Source organism: Scardinius erythrophthalmus (genome assembly GCF_964197995.2).
Source record: "Scardinius erythrophthalmus genome assembly, chromosome: 9".
Classification (NCBI taxonomy): Eukaryota; Metazoa; Chordata; class Actinopteri; order Cypriniformes; family Leuciscidae; genus Scardinius; species Scardinius erythrophthalmus.
The window spans coordinates 9,844,497-9,859,395 of NC_138229.1; the positions used below are offsets into that span (position 1 = coordinate 9,844,497).

The 14,899-nt window shown below is 37.4% G+C and overlaps 1 protein-coding gene across 2 annotated transcripts in view; it reads right to left on the minus strand.

Annotated features, from left to right (window-relative positions):
* Window positions 1–13,821, minus strand: part of arhgap12a (Rho GTPase activating protein 12a) — a 30,887-nt gene extending 17,066 nt beyond the window's left edge. For both annotated transcript variants that reach the window (XM_081374246.1, XM_081374247.1), the window contains exons 1-2: window positions 13,615–13,821; window positions 5,400–6,092 (exon numbers count right to left, since the gene is read on the minus strand). In XM_081374246.1, the coding sequence (XP_081230372.1) occupies window positions 5,400–6,023 (624 nt within the window). In that variant the 5' untranslated portion in view covers window positions 6,024–6,092; window positions 13,615–13,821. The remainder of the gene's footprint in view (window positions 1–5,399; window positions 6,093–13,614) is intronic.
* Window positions 13,822–14,899: the final 1,078 nt, after the last annotated feature.

Genomic DNA, 14,899 nt, shown 5'->3' on the forward strand with positions numbered 1-14,899 from the left:
CAGAGTCTTTACCTATGACATATTGTAGACCAGGGGTTTTCAATGCCACAGACCCCCGTATATGATAACCCTCATGTGAGGACCCCCATTTTAAAATATAAAGGGCATCTATCGCAATAAAAACCCAATTTATATACTGAAGATGTATGTTATAAATCTACAATTAGTTACTATTAAGTTACATATACATACATACATACATTATACTCCATTTAATTGTAATCTATTTTTAATTTACTTATATTCATCAGAATTATGTTTATGTATTTTGAACTAATTTAATTTAGAAGATTAATAACTTACTATTAAGTTACATATACATACATAGATTATACTCACTTCATTTAATTGTAATCTAATTTTTATTTACTTATATTCATCAGAATTATGTTTATATATTTTGAACTAATTTAATTATTTAGAAGATTAATAACTAACACATTATTATTACTATTATTTTGAATTTTATTTATTCTAATGTAAAATCATTATTTTCTTATAAGTTTTTCTCTTACAGGCCTCTTGTCAGTCCCTTTTGGCCCCCTGTTGTAGACTACTGAAATGATGATGCTAAGACCATTATTTTGGTTTGAGGACTTCTGATGTTTACAGACAGTAGATTATGAAGAGATGGAAACAGGGTTGGCAAAAATACAGAGCAGGACATATCCCAAACAATCCCTCCAGGATTTTGCGATAGCAGAATTTAATGCAAAATCAAGTAAACTCTGCAACACCGGGACATCCGAGACTTTATATACAGTGTTTTAAAAGGAAATCATTAATTCACAACCTACACTTGTCTATTATCTTTTCATCCTGTTTGCTTCCAAAATGTGTGAGAAAGAGGCGGCTGTGCAAGTGATCCAATGCCTTGTTTATATTTACGTGTCAAGCATGTGGGACGAAAAGAAGGTTTGAAGATAACGATAGGCTACAATTTAACTATTTAAAGGGATAGTTCACTTTGAAATTAATTTTTGATATGTTTTAGCTTACCTCAAGGGCATCCAAGATGTAGGTGTCTTTGTTTCCGCAGTAGTTTCAATTTTGATATTTTTAGGTCAAACCGTTCTTGTCTGTCAGTCATATAATGCAGGTCGATGGTCACTGTATCAAAACACAAGCACAGAGTCCAGGCGACATCTATTCTAGTGTAGAATCTATTCTACATCTATTCATCCGCGAGCGGGTATAGATGTATACACTAGATGTCGCCTTTGCTACTGCAGTTCATTGGAACGAAACCGTAGCCAAGGCGACATCTATGTATATATCTATATCCGCCCGCGAGCGGGTATAGATGTATACATAGATGTCGCCTTTGCTACTGCAGTTCATTGGAATGAAACCGTAGCCAATAGGGGTGGTTAATCTGTCTGATTTCCCGATTCGATTCGATTACGATTATTGAAGTCCCGATTCGATTACAGTCGATTTTCGATTATTAACGATTTTCGATTAGCGATTATTGATTTTCCAGTTCACAACAGTAAACAAAAATACACTAAGTGATTGCAGTATTAAAAAAAGTCAGCTGCTGAATTACTTAACTCTTTTATTGAGTAACAACTCAAAGCACTTTCTGTGTCGTGTAGTTATAACTTCAGAATTATTTGTATGTAGCTTATGTTCTGTAGAACACAGAAATGAATACATCACATTGTGTTGTGACTCATCAAGTTGAACCAAACTAGCTTTTAATACAATGTTGGTATGAGCCACCACAGTATTTTACAAATATAAAAAATAACACAAAGTGAAAATAAAGTGGCATTTTGGCGTTAATATTGAAACGACAGTTACCATGGTGAATACACAATACTAACAAGAACTGTTAATGAAACATGGAAACTGCTCCTGGTGAATAGAATGAAAATCATGCCTGCATGCAAATCCTTCTCAGCTAACACACGACGTACCAGTAACGTGATTTATTGGTATTTTACTTTTATTTCATGACTTACTAATTTACAACGTAACAACGTTGCATGCTCATAGTTTCCTTTGCACTTTGCACTATACAGTGAAGCGATACACGGCGCGCCCCTCCGCATTTGCGCGTGCAATTGAAGAGTGTGCGCTACGAGTACAGTATAACGGCTGACAGGACAGGAACGTCCGTTTTTCTGAGGTGAAATACTTTTTATTTCAGCGTACACATACGTCACTGCCTGGTAGTTCCTATACTGTGCTGGGTTTTCTGAAGTAGTTGTGATTCGCCTCTCATAACATAACATGCTCTAAATGCACGCAGAGTGGATTTTTTTTTTTATTTTTTTTTTTATAAAAAATCGATTTTTGAAAATTTGATAATCGATTCATACTCGTCCATAACATACTCGCGATTAATCAATAATGGATTTTTTCACCACCCCTAGTAGCCAAGGCGACATCTATGTATATCCGCCCGCGCCGTCAGATCATTTGGACGTGTGCTGTGTTACAAGAGGTAAAACCGATATAAATACTGTTCATTTTCTCACACAAACCGCTCGTTTCGTGTCTTAGGCCATCAATGTGTACTTACGATGGGGAATTGTTTAATTTGGACGATGGGGAATTGTTTTAATTTGGACTCTGTGCTTGTGTTTTGATACAGTGACCATCGACCTGCATTATATGACTGACAGACAAGAACGGTTTGACCTAAAAATATCCAAATTGAAACTACTGCGGAAAAAAAGACACCTACATCTTGGATGCCCTTGAGGTAAGCTAAAACATACCAAAATTTTTTTTCAAAGTGAACTATCCCTTTAATACTGAAAATAAAGTATATTGGGGTTGAGGAGTGCAATGTCACAATTTTAGATTGTGAACGATTAAAATGTCTCCACGATCTGCGCCCGCCAGGGCCGGTTCTAGACATTAGGAGGCCCTAGGCAAAATTCATGTTGGAGGCCCCCCACCCCCAATAAAAAAACACTTGAAACAAATATGATTCCTAACCTTTTTATTTATACAACATTTAATTTTAAAAGCAGTATATTTTTACTTACACAGTACATAAGTTTGGACACATTACTATTTTTAATGTTTTTGAAAGAAGTCTCTTATGCTCATCAAGCCTGGATTTATTTGATCAAAAATACAGAAAAATAATATAGTGAAAATAGTTAAAATGTAAAATAATGGTTTTCTATTTTACTATACTTTATATTTCTGTGATGCAAAGCTGAATTTAGTGCCACGTGATCATTCTGATTTATTATGTTAGAAATGGTGCTTAATATTTATTTTATAACCTGTGATACTTTTTTTCAGGATCTTTGATTATTAAAAAGTTGTTTTAAAAAAGTCTTCACTGTCACTTTTTATATATTTAACACATCCTTGCTGAATATTCCTGTTTTTTTTTCTCTGTATTTTTGATCAAATAAATGCAGGCTTGTAGAGCATAATAATAAACTTCTTTCAAAAACATTAAAAATAGTAATGGGTCCAGACTTTTACCGGTACTGTATGTACATATTAATCAAACTTTATCTAAGGTAATCTCTTTTTTGTTTAATGAAGATGTTATTGTTGTTGTTGTTATTTTGCTGTTTTATTCAATTTATTCACAGTTCCAGAATCCCACTTCAGTAGATGAGCATAAGTGATTTTATATTGCATTGCTACCTTAAATATGCTATACACAAATCAAGTGGAAGAGAAAGACACGATCGCTACTGAGCAGAAAAAAATATATAAAGTGATATTATTGGCGTAATGTCAGGAATCTAATCATCAGCAGAATTTAGAAGATAGACCCATAGATATGAGATCCTTTATTTGAAACATTTAAAAATGTTGTAGTGTGTTGGCTTTTTAACTTAGAATACAGACGTCTTGTCTTTTAATTGTGTAGCTTTTTTACTAGTCAGCTCCCGACGCGATGTTATTCATTGTACGCGCAAATTCAAAGCGTCGCGTCTTGGGCACGTTACGCTCGCGCTCTTTTAAACTCGTAATAAAGCGGTGAATGATTTTTCCAGAAATGACGCTGATCTACAGTACAAGTTTATATTTAGAATACATTGCAATCACTCCAAAATAGATGACGACAACTCACACACCTGCATTATGAGATGTGCTTCTTTGTGTGCTTATTAGGCTTTTGCCTCGCAGCACCTGATGGATGCGTTCTTTACACATACTTTCAGAAGCCGGCACCCGCTTTGTAACGGACACATTAATTGGTTTAACTGTAGTAATGTAACAGTCTATGGTTAAGATAAACATCGTCACTATTTTTAGTTAATAAATAAATATTGAAATAAATTGTAGATAGGACATTTGTACATTTTTTTTTTTTTTTTTTTTGTCCCTCTGTCTGGGCCCCATCCAACCAATCGGGCCCTAGGCACGTGCCTAGTTTGCCTTTGCGTTAATCCGGCTCTGGCGCCCGCATCCCAACATACTTTACAACGTGACGTACATTCACATCACGTTTCGCTCATATGCTGCTCATATGCCATTGCCGTTCTTCTCCATCACGAAAGTTTGCTCTTGACTGAATACTTTTAGTACCTTTAATAACAATCAGTGTATATTTAATTTATACAGTGTCTATCATACAGTGTCTATACAGTCTATATTGTGTTTTTTTTTTTTACATTTAGGCTATTCAATTTCTTACTTGAATGCTACTCCTATACACCTACTGTAGCTGACAATATTAATGCAATGTTTATTTAATTAATATCTTATATAAGAATTTTTTTTAAATCGAGTACTCAAATCGAGACAGCCCTAGTCTTTACTGTAACTTTTGATCAATTTAATGCATACTTTCTGAATAAAAGTAGTAAAAATAAAATACTGACACCAAAACCTTTAAGCGGTAGCGTAAGTGTGCGAGTAAGAGAAAGCATGCGCACCATCCTACACATGCCATGATGACACAACAGCAAACATTTGCTGTTTAGCAGAAATCCTTTGATGACACAGCAGGAGGAAAAGACAGAAAAACAGTGGGAGGAGATGATTAAAAAAAGCTTCAGAGAAAGGAAGGAATGTGATTGTGAGAGAGAGATGGAGTAAGAGAGAGATGACTTCACAGTAGGGCTTCATGATATTGAAGAAAAATGCGATATGCGATAACTCATTAAATAATGCGATATTCGATATGAACAAAAGAGTAACTAAGAGTAACTAAGGCTAAACAGGAGTCGAACACCGTGGCATACAGGAATGCGTTTAGGAAGAAAATGTTTAGGTGTTTGTGTGCATCAAACGGACCATAAAAATGTGACAAATTTTATTAAATCGATGTTCAAAAAACAGAAAATTAGCTAATTCCTCTCATCTAAATTGTTTAAAGGGACTTAAGAGATAAGAATTTTCAAATAGACTTTTGGAAAGAGGGAAGCTAAAGGTATTCGCCTATGGGTTGGTATACAAGTGACTCTCACCTGTAGGTTATCAGTGGACCCGCTGCTGAGATCATCCCCGGATTCTGAATCATTCCGGTTCTTTTCCGAGTTGTCTCCCTCTCCCGTGAATATTTCTTGAATTGCACCTTTTTCTGGACCTCGACCACTCTTCTCCAACTCTTTGTCTTTATCCCTCTCTCCATCCACTTTGCGACTCGGGGACTCTGCTCTGGTACGAGGAAGCAAGTCAGGTAAAGTGTTTGTTAGTGCTGGGGGGGCGTGTCCCGTCGGGCTGCCCGGGCTGCCTCTGTCATCCCTGGGCGGCAGTAAAGCACCGCTGGAGGGAGAGAAAGAAAGGCTCTTTTTGTTTTCATCTGGCCGCTGGATATCCAGGCCAGATGGTCGATTGGGTCGGCACGCTGCACTGAGGGGTTTAGGAGGGGGCATGAGAGCCCGTCGCACCTCTCGCACATACTGTGCTGGGACATAGAAGGGCTTATTGGCCTCATCCTTGCGTACCTGCCACCAGTCATTATTGGTCTTCTTAACAAGAAGGTAACTTTCCCCCTGTTTAATGGTGATCAAACGGTCCTTGGATTTGTACTCATAGTCGTACTCCACCTCTATGTACATCTGACCTGGAGCCACTGAGCGTTCTGCCATCGCTGCCAGAGATCAAAGGTCAATATCAAAGCAGGAGGAGAGGAGCATGGTGGGTTGATATGGAACCAGCTGAAGGAGAAAGGGAGAGAGATGGAAAACATTTTATTAGAAATATCAGTGACTGATGTCTGTATAAGTACGTGAAATATTTTGCAATTGCAAAGTCATGTCATTGTTATAGTAAATGACAGAAGAAGCAACTGTCATTCAGTTTCATCATGGACTCAAATAAATAAATAAATAAATATATAAATATATGTACATACATATATACAATTACATAAAAATTAATTCAAATAAAGTTTGCGGACTGTGCTGTTGGTTTTCCCATAAAAAATTGTGTCACTTTCTAAAACATGTCATTAAAAAAACTGGCTTTTGAATTTGAATGCAAACCTACACCATGCTTCATTTAGTATACGTGATGTATACTATGAATATGCTAATTAGCCCCGCCTCCACTCAATCACGCCAGCTCTACCTGATTTTTCATATCAACAGAAAAATATACCGGGATAACGGGCTTCTCTTGAGACTCTACTGCTTCAGAGCCCTCCTCGTTAATGATATGCTTAAGCCAGTCGGCACGTTGCCCTGACTGGTTACAAGGTAGTTTGTGATGCAAGTAACAGAGGCGATTTCAAACCGCGTTTTGGTTCACTGCAGTTTTAAGGAGAAAATACTCAGCAATGGTGTTGACTAATGAATTTGCACATGGTTTGTCTTAAAGCACATTAAAAACACCACATAGACATATAAACAACATTAAAAACTTGAACACAGGGGGACTTTAAGACCCCTCTCTCACTTCAACAGCCACTCACATGACTGTCTCCATTACCACCTTTCTATATAGGTAGACCAGCAAATTTAACCAATAATTTCTCATCTTCTCATCGATCCGGTAACATTTTAACACATAGTATTATATTCATATCTTTATTTGTGCACTTTACACTGTAAAAGTGCACAAATAAAGACATGAACCAAATAAACTCCTAAGACTTCACAGCAATGCTACAGTAACAACTACCATCATGGAGAAACCAGGATTTTAAAACAAAGAGGAATTTGCTTCAGGGTATATGAACTTCAGCACACATCAAACATCCACACTCAGGAGACTTTGACTTGAGCAACTCATCCTGACTGAGACACGAATATGAGGTCAAATATAAATTTTACTTTTTCATTCACCTATGCTAAACATGACAATATTACACAAAACTAAACATATGTCAAAAGTACTATTCATGTCTTCTGGGCTAAAAGTGACTCTTAAATGTGACATGACAGATCGCTGTATCTCCTCAGTTCAAGCAGCAGTGTGAAGCGTGAGTCTTGTCTTACAATTTAATACAAGTTACAGCTCAAAAAACGTGCATGAACATCAGAGGGTATGTTGAAAGATACAGCACAACTTATGTCTGATGTAATCGCTCAGTGTTTCAACCGCAAAAAGACATCGATAAAACAGCTTGTGAACAACAATTTCACTTAACCTTGCATTTACCTCATGAAAATGATTCAATGTTCAGTTTGTTACGTAGCAATAAAAAACACTTGAGAGAAGCTTATTATATTTGTACTTATTATATTTGTACGTTTGAATAAATTTGTCATGAAGACAATTGTTTATGAAAACTACCTTATGTGCAACAGTTATATACAAACATTTAAGTTTTTATTTGAGTAAGTATTATATCTGAAAATAAACAACAATTGAATATAATAGTTTGGGCTCGTGAATGCGTGTTAGAGATTAATATTTTGTAAAAATAAAGTGGTAAATTATGTCTTTATTTGCGCAAAAAGCACTTGCGTTGCTTCATGAAGTTGAAGTTAAACCACTGGAGTCACATGGATTACTTTAATGATGTCTTTACTAGGGCTGGGTAAAAAAATTTGATTCTCCGATTTTAATCGATATTTAATTTAACGTAAAGATAACGATTCGGGAAATCCCCCAATCTGTTCTTGTGCTTTACTTGAGAGGATGTGAATATTATCTGTACTTCGCCTCTCGTCCTGAAGATGTTGCCTTCTTCCGAGATGCTCCACTTAAAAAAAAAAAAAAACAGAGGATCATGGCAGAAGGTCACAGTGGCCAATTGAAGCCATCGCCAGCGAAATTCTGACGTGTGGAAGTATTTCATGTTCAAAGGCAGTGTTGGTAAAGATGAGGTCGACAAAACCACTGTCATTTGCAAGTTGTGTCCACAAGAGCTAAGATTCTGAAACAACACAACAAACCTACGAAACCACCTGTCCAGACGACACACTGACAAGCTATTTGTTTTTTGTGATTCTGGACAGCAACGGCTAGACGTTGCATTTGTCTGCAAACTACAATCAGATTCACCTCGCCCTAAGAAAATAATAGACGCCATAGTAATGCTGATTTGCAAGGGTTTACACCCATACAGCATAGTTGAGAATGAGGGCTTTCAAATTTGTATTAATGTTTTGGACCCATGGTACGTAATGGTAACATGCAAGTACCTCAGTGAAATGGCGATACCGAAAAAGTATGCAGCGGTTAAGACCAATGTCGCAGCGTCTCTCAAGTTGGCAGAAAGAGTTGCCCTTACCTGTGACAGCTGGACATCCAGGGCGACTGACCCGTATGTCACCATCACATGTCACTATATCGCAAGTGACTGGACACTCGTGTCGCAAGTTTTTCAAACCCGGGCTGTCCACACCAGCCACACAGCAAGTAACATCGTAGCATTGTTGAATGAGGCCTTAAATGAGAGGGATATTACCGAGAAAGAACCGGCCCTGGTTACCGACAATGCAGCTAATATGGTTTGTGCGGCGGAATTAATGAATGTGCTTCACGTCGGTTGTACGCGCACACACCATGGCAAGCAGCACTCAAACTGACTTCACTGAATCACTGACTTTTTTCATAGAAGCAGCATCGCCAGCCATACTCTGAAAGTCAAACAAAAGCTACTGAATCTACCCTCGCATAAGCTGAAGACTGACGTTGTAACTCAGTTGAACAGTATGACCAGCAGCCATATCACCCTGTAGCCCAAGACTGGTTGCCCACTGAAGCTAAGCAGGGCTGAGCCTGGTTAGTACCTGGATGGGAGACCTCCTGAGAAAAAACAGGTTGCTGCTGGAAGAGGTGTTAGTGAGGCCAGCAGGGGGTGCTCACCCTGTGGTCTGTGTGGGTCCTAACGCCCCAGTGTAGTGACGGGGACACTATACTGTCAAAGAGCACCGTCCTTCGGATGAGACGTAAAACCGAGGTCCTGACTCTCTGTGGTCATTAAAAATCCCATGGCATTTCTCGTAAAGAGTAGGGGTGTAACCCCGGTGTCCTGGCCACATTCCACACATTGGCCCTTACCAATCATGGCCTCCTAATAATCCCCTTACATTGAATTGGCTCTATCACTCTCTCTCCTCTCTCCACCTATAGCTGGTGTGTGGTGAGCGCACTGGCGCCGTTGTTCTGTGGCTGCCGTCGCATCATCCAAGTGGATGCTGCACACTGGTGGTGGTTGAGGAGAGACCCCTGATATGATTGTAAAGCGCTTTGGGTGTACAGTAGTACATATGAAAGCGCTATATAAATGCCTCATTCTATTCTATTCTTCAGTGCACTGGAGATGCCAGATCGGTTCCTGGAACAGCAGCCAGACGTATCAGCAGCGCTGCTCTCACCTGAGGTTCACAGAAGTAAGAAAGATTTTAAATTCTGTAGTAGTGTACATACATTAAATCGATTTACAACCATATATAGATTAAAACAATCAATTAAATGCAATCAGCAACACTTTAAAACAACAAATTTCTATGTACCTTTGACTTGTGTATCGACGTATAACTGCATATGACAAAAGTGATTTAAATATGTGGAATTTCCTTAAGATATGCTGGCCTGAAGGAAACAGGCCCTTCCCTTCTTGTCTGAAGAGGATCGTGACAACACATCTTCAAGACTGATGAGGGAAATTGTTAGTCTGGAGCAAATGAAAACACTGAATGTAAGCTGTACCAGTGTAGAAAGGAAATAGCGTTTTTGGTTTATTTTGATCAGAACTAGACGGTATTTTCTTTGTGATAATTTATTATCATTATATTTTAAATGTAATTTTTTGTTATTTTATCTTAAAGCAACAAGGAACTGACAGTGCTTGCGGTGAAGTCACTGTGCCTGTTCAGCAGAATGACAACTCCTTGGGTCCTCCTGATGATGTGAGAGATGCAGAAGCCCCCACATCACCCAAGAAGCCAAAAACATATACACTGATGGATCTCCTTGGACCAGTCAACAAAGCAGCAGCACCAGCATCAAAGAAAACTGTCACTGAAATTGTAGAGGAGGAAGTGGCAAGGTACAGGGAAGTCAAACCTGTCCTTCTCTCTGAAAACCCACTAATCTGGTGGAAGATGCATGCAGAAGAGTATACTCTTTTAGCACAACAAGCAAAGTGATATCTCTGTGTGCCTGGAACAAGTGTTCCTGCGGAGAGTTTTTTCAACTGCTGGTGATGTAATCACAGCACAAAGGAGCTGCCTTAGGTCAGACCATGTTGACCAGCTAATCTTCTTGCAGAAAAAATTGGTAATAAAAAAATGAGTTGTAGGACAGTTATATTTATGAACAGTTAGTATGTTTGGGTTAGGGTAAGCAATGTCCAGACAAGGGCTTTATGGGTGTTTTAAAATTTAAAAATTTGTTTTATTTCTTAAACGATTCAAGGTGTTAATGAATTTCAGTATTGCACTGGTTTTATTTTTTTACAGTAATGAGCATTGTGCAGTTTGTGCTACTTACCTTGTGTGCACTGTATGTGCATATTTATGAATTCTTGTTAAAGAACTGTTAGTTATGTATACAGTATGTATACGCAATGTCCAGACAAGGGCTTTATGAGCTGTTTTGAATTAAAAAAAAAATAATTATTTCAATGTTTTTTTTTACAGTAATGTGCACTGTGCAGTTTGTTCCTACACTGTGTGCATTGTATGTGCTTATACTACAGGGCCGTTGAATGCTTGAATCTGATTGGTTGACGAACGTTCTAAGCTGTGCATTATTTTCAGGGAAACGCACGGCTAAAGTAGTTCCAGGCAGGCCTTGACGCATTACAGTTCCATATCACTTCGCGCTGTTAACGGTAATAACGGAAAATAGGATTCATAACAAGAAAAACAAGACAATTCATAACAAGAAAAAACATTTAGCCGCATGCGCTTGATCTGGAATTTTCTAGCTTCACAATCAATGGAAACATGCAGTTTAATTTGAATAAATAAAGTATATAGTCTATAATCTATAATCAAAAGAAAATTAAACTGAATATAGGCTAAATAAATGGATAGTCCTGCAGCACGGATTTTTATTGCAGATAATATAACAAATAAATAATTATTGATAGGCCTACTTGTTAAAAGGGCTTTGTGTTTCATTTATTTGGCTAGTCATCTGTCAATAATAGAAAAAAAGAATGAATTCGAATTAATTAAAAGGAATTAAATGAATAAATAAATAATAATATTGACACACATGCTTTTCTGTCTCATTATTGCAACATCTCTCTCTCTAATAACTGCATAAAGCCGGGGACACACTTTAAGGCCGGTTATGAATGTAATTTGATACGTATGACTGATCATGCCCAAACGCATGTTCAGCGCGTTCAGTCTGTGTTCAAAGTCGGTGTTTAAAATCTGCTGCAGTCGATGAAAAATAATGCACACCCGAGGTGAACGGCCACTCCGCTTTGCGTCGTGACCGCATTACCACCTCGGGTGTGCATTATTTTTCTAATAATTCAACGGCCTGTCGTCAATTATTCCTTACATATTTATTATTATTTAAATTTTTCAAATGTTTGTTACTCAAAGTAAAAGTAAAAATGAATTAAACAATTGTGTGGACCCTGCTGTTAATGCAAATGTGTATTTCAGTAATATAGCTAAGAAGGAGGGTTTCAGTTACCAGCATTTATATTGAAATATGGATTCCATGTCTACAAAATTAACATTTTAAATAAAATATTGATAACTAATCGATGTTGAATCTAAACGAAATCGAATCGAAACTATATAAATAAGAATCGAATCGCCAAATTGTTTGCAATACCCAGCCCTAGTCTTTACTACCTTTCTGGGGCTTGAAAGTGGTAGTTACGTAGACTGTCAATGGAAGGACAGAAAGCTCTCAGATTTCATTTAAAAGATCTTCATTTGTGAACGAAAGTCTTACGGGTTTGGAATGACATACGGGTGAGTAATTTATGACAGAATTTTAATTTTTAGTGAACTAACTCTCTAACCAAAGACCTCTGAACACAGCAGCTAAACACTGGCTTACTGAACACAAGCCTGATCCAATGAGTGATCATGGCATCAGGAAGAGTAAATCCTGAGGTGAAGTGACGGAGAATGGGATTTTGTTGGGATGCACAGAGATAAAGAAAAGAGAGATAAAAAAAAGAAAGTTCCTACTTATTCCAATGAATTTATATTTCCATAACTTCCCAGTAATTCATGATTATTGGATAGGGATTAATAATAGTGCTCAAACAAAGTATTTCTAGCTATAACATATTTTTGAGACAAGCATAACTAATTTCCACATGAACTGAAACCTATAGAAAAAGATCAAAGCTTTCTTTCATGTTTTTGGACTAGAAGTTTCGACTAAGTTTAATTCACAATGCCTTTAGCATTAAACACAGAGACATCTGTCATGGGAAAGTGCAGTGAATGAAAGACATGTATGCCAGCGAGCAGCACAAAGAAAATGTTTCAGTTAACTGAATAATTAATGCACAAAAAGTTAACAAGACAATATTATGAGCAAAGCATGTGACAGAAGCTCCGCCCACACAGAAACCTCATATCTCAAACACAATCTCTCTCTCACATACATACTCCCCTGCTGTCAACATGACAACAATTTAAAGTGCTGTCATACTGATTTTAATCCGGAATTTATGGGAAAAGCCATTTAAACTAAGTGTTAAAAATACATGGCAGATGTAAACTAGCGTTTCACGGTTTGCCATTGTCAATTATGCTATCATTTCGCCGAATATAGGCTATGACATAAAATTAGCAATTTCCTTGTCACTTTCCTCGGTGTATAACATAAATGTAGCTATATCATGTAACTTACACACTTCAAACAATACACGACATAAATGTGACATTTCACGCAATCAACTTTTCCAGCCAAATATAACAAAAATGACGAAACAAGTTCAAAAGAAGTGAAAATTATATATAAATGTTTATGAAAAACAGAAAGACGCTAAATCTTAAATAATCTGAGGTCAGGTGAAATTCACTCCCTCAGGTGAGGGACACACTTTAAAACTCACCTCTGTGACAGATTAACCTCTCAAATTAAACTTTAAAGTTTAATTTTCTCGTTTAATTCAGTGTTAATGTCTGTATAAATGCTGTTTACTCAGCAGAGAAGAGTTAAGCACACCTGAGGAAACAGGTTCGCTCTCATTCCTACCTGCTAACCTGCTAACGCGTTTTAAAAAATCCGTAAAACAAGATGAAACGCCTATCATTGTACCTATTTTCACAGTTTACCGACAGATGAACGTACCTGACGAGATATTCCAGGTGTTTCGTGAGCTATAGACAAAGAAACAGACTGAATTGGAGGCTCATTGGTCTTGCTGGGCAGCTGAGCGTCGAAGTAAAGGTTGTTCCTGAGTCGCGGCGCGAGCGAACTCCTCCGGCACGCTCGCGCCCACTATCCCCACAGTCCCGCCTCACCGCTCCCACGCGCTCCTCACGGGCCGGTGCCTGTGAACTTCACTTGGACTCTAGAGGGACCTTTGACGGGACACTGACGCCATCGTGAGGCAATAGACAGAAAACTCACGAAATTAAAACTGTTACAATCAAAATTGTTAACTTACATCAAGTGCCATTTATTTTAGAGAAAGACAGCATAAGCACAATTTTCAGGGAAAACATGTTAATGTGATGAACGATAGGCTACCTGTTGTTATTAGCCTATGCTAGGAGACCTGTGCTGTGTGATCTTGAGGCCTGGGCCCAGTTGTTCAAAAAGTTTAATTTGGATCAGAATGATTTCGATTTTGGAACACTGGATTGGATCACTGTGATCCAGATACAAACTTTTCCAAAACATTACCAAATCCAGATCACCAGTTCTCTAAATGGAACATGTCACCATGTAGGCAAACATCCTCTTCCATTTTCAAATCCCAATCCTACTAAAGTTTGGTCAACATAGCCTACTGAAGGTTTGATCCAGGTTTCAGATCCTTTATATTTAAGTTTGTGTCACTGCTGTTCCATTCCTCCACAACTCTCACCATTTCACACTTATAAATATCCTAAATGTTTTTAAACTTTTCCAAATAGACTTTGACAAGACTGTAATGTGACAAGACAAGAATTGAAAAATGATCATAGACATTGTTTTGCAAAGTAATCACATAGCAGTTAAAACAGCTACAAACTATTTTACAATTATTTATGTTTAATCTAAGTTATTTAATTATTTATTTATTATTTAATGTTCATTTAAGTTTTTTCAATTATCATCTGATTGATGTGTTAATCTGATCAAATGATTTACTGTAGATAGGGGCAGTTGTGAACAGTCAAGTTAAATGACACAAACTTCAAAAATAGAACAAATTCTAATTATTCTGTAAAGCAGCTCTAAAATAGAGAATAGGCCTATAGTTGTTATTCAGCTGAAGTCGTTTCAGTGTTGATTCTGTTCAGTTCAATAACTGTGTAAACTTCAATTCTGAAATGAGTTCAGTTCAGCCATAAGCAGCTCTCACTTTGAGTCAGTTCAATGTTTATTCAATTCAGTTCAATAACAGAGTCGATGCTGCTAAATTTGT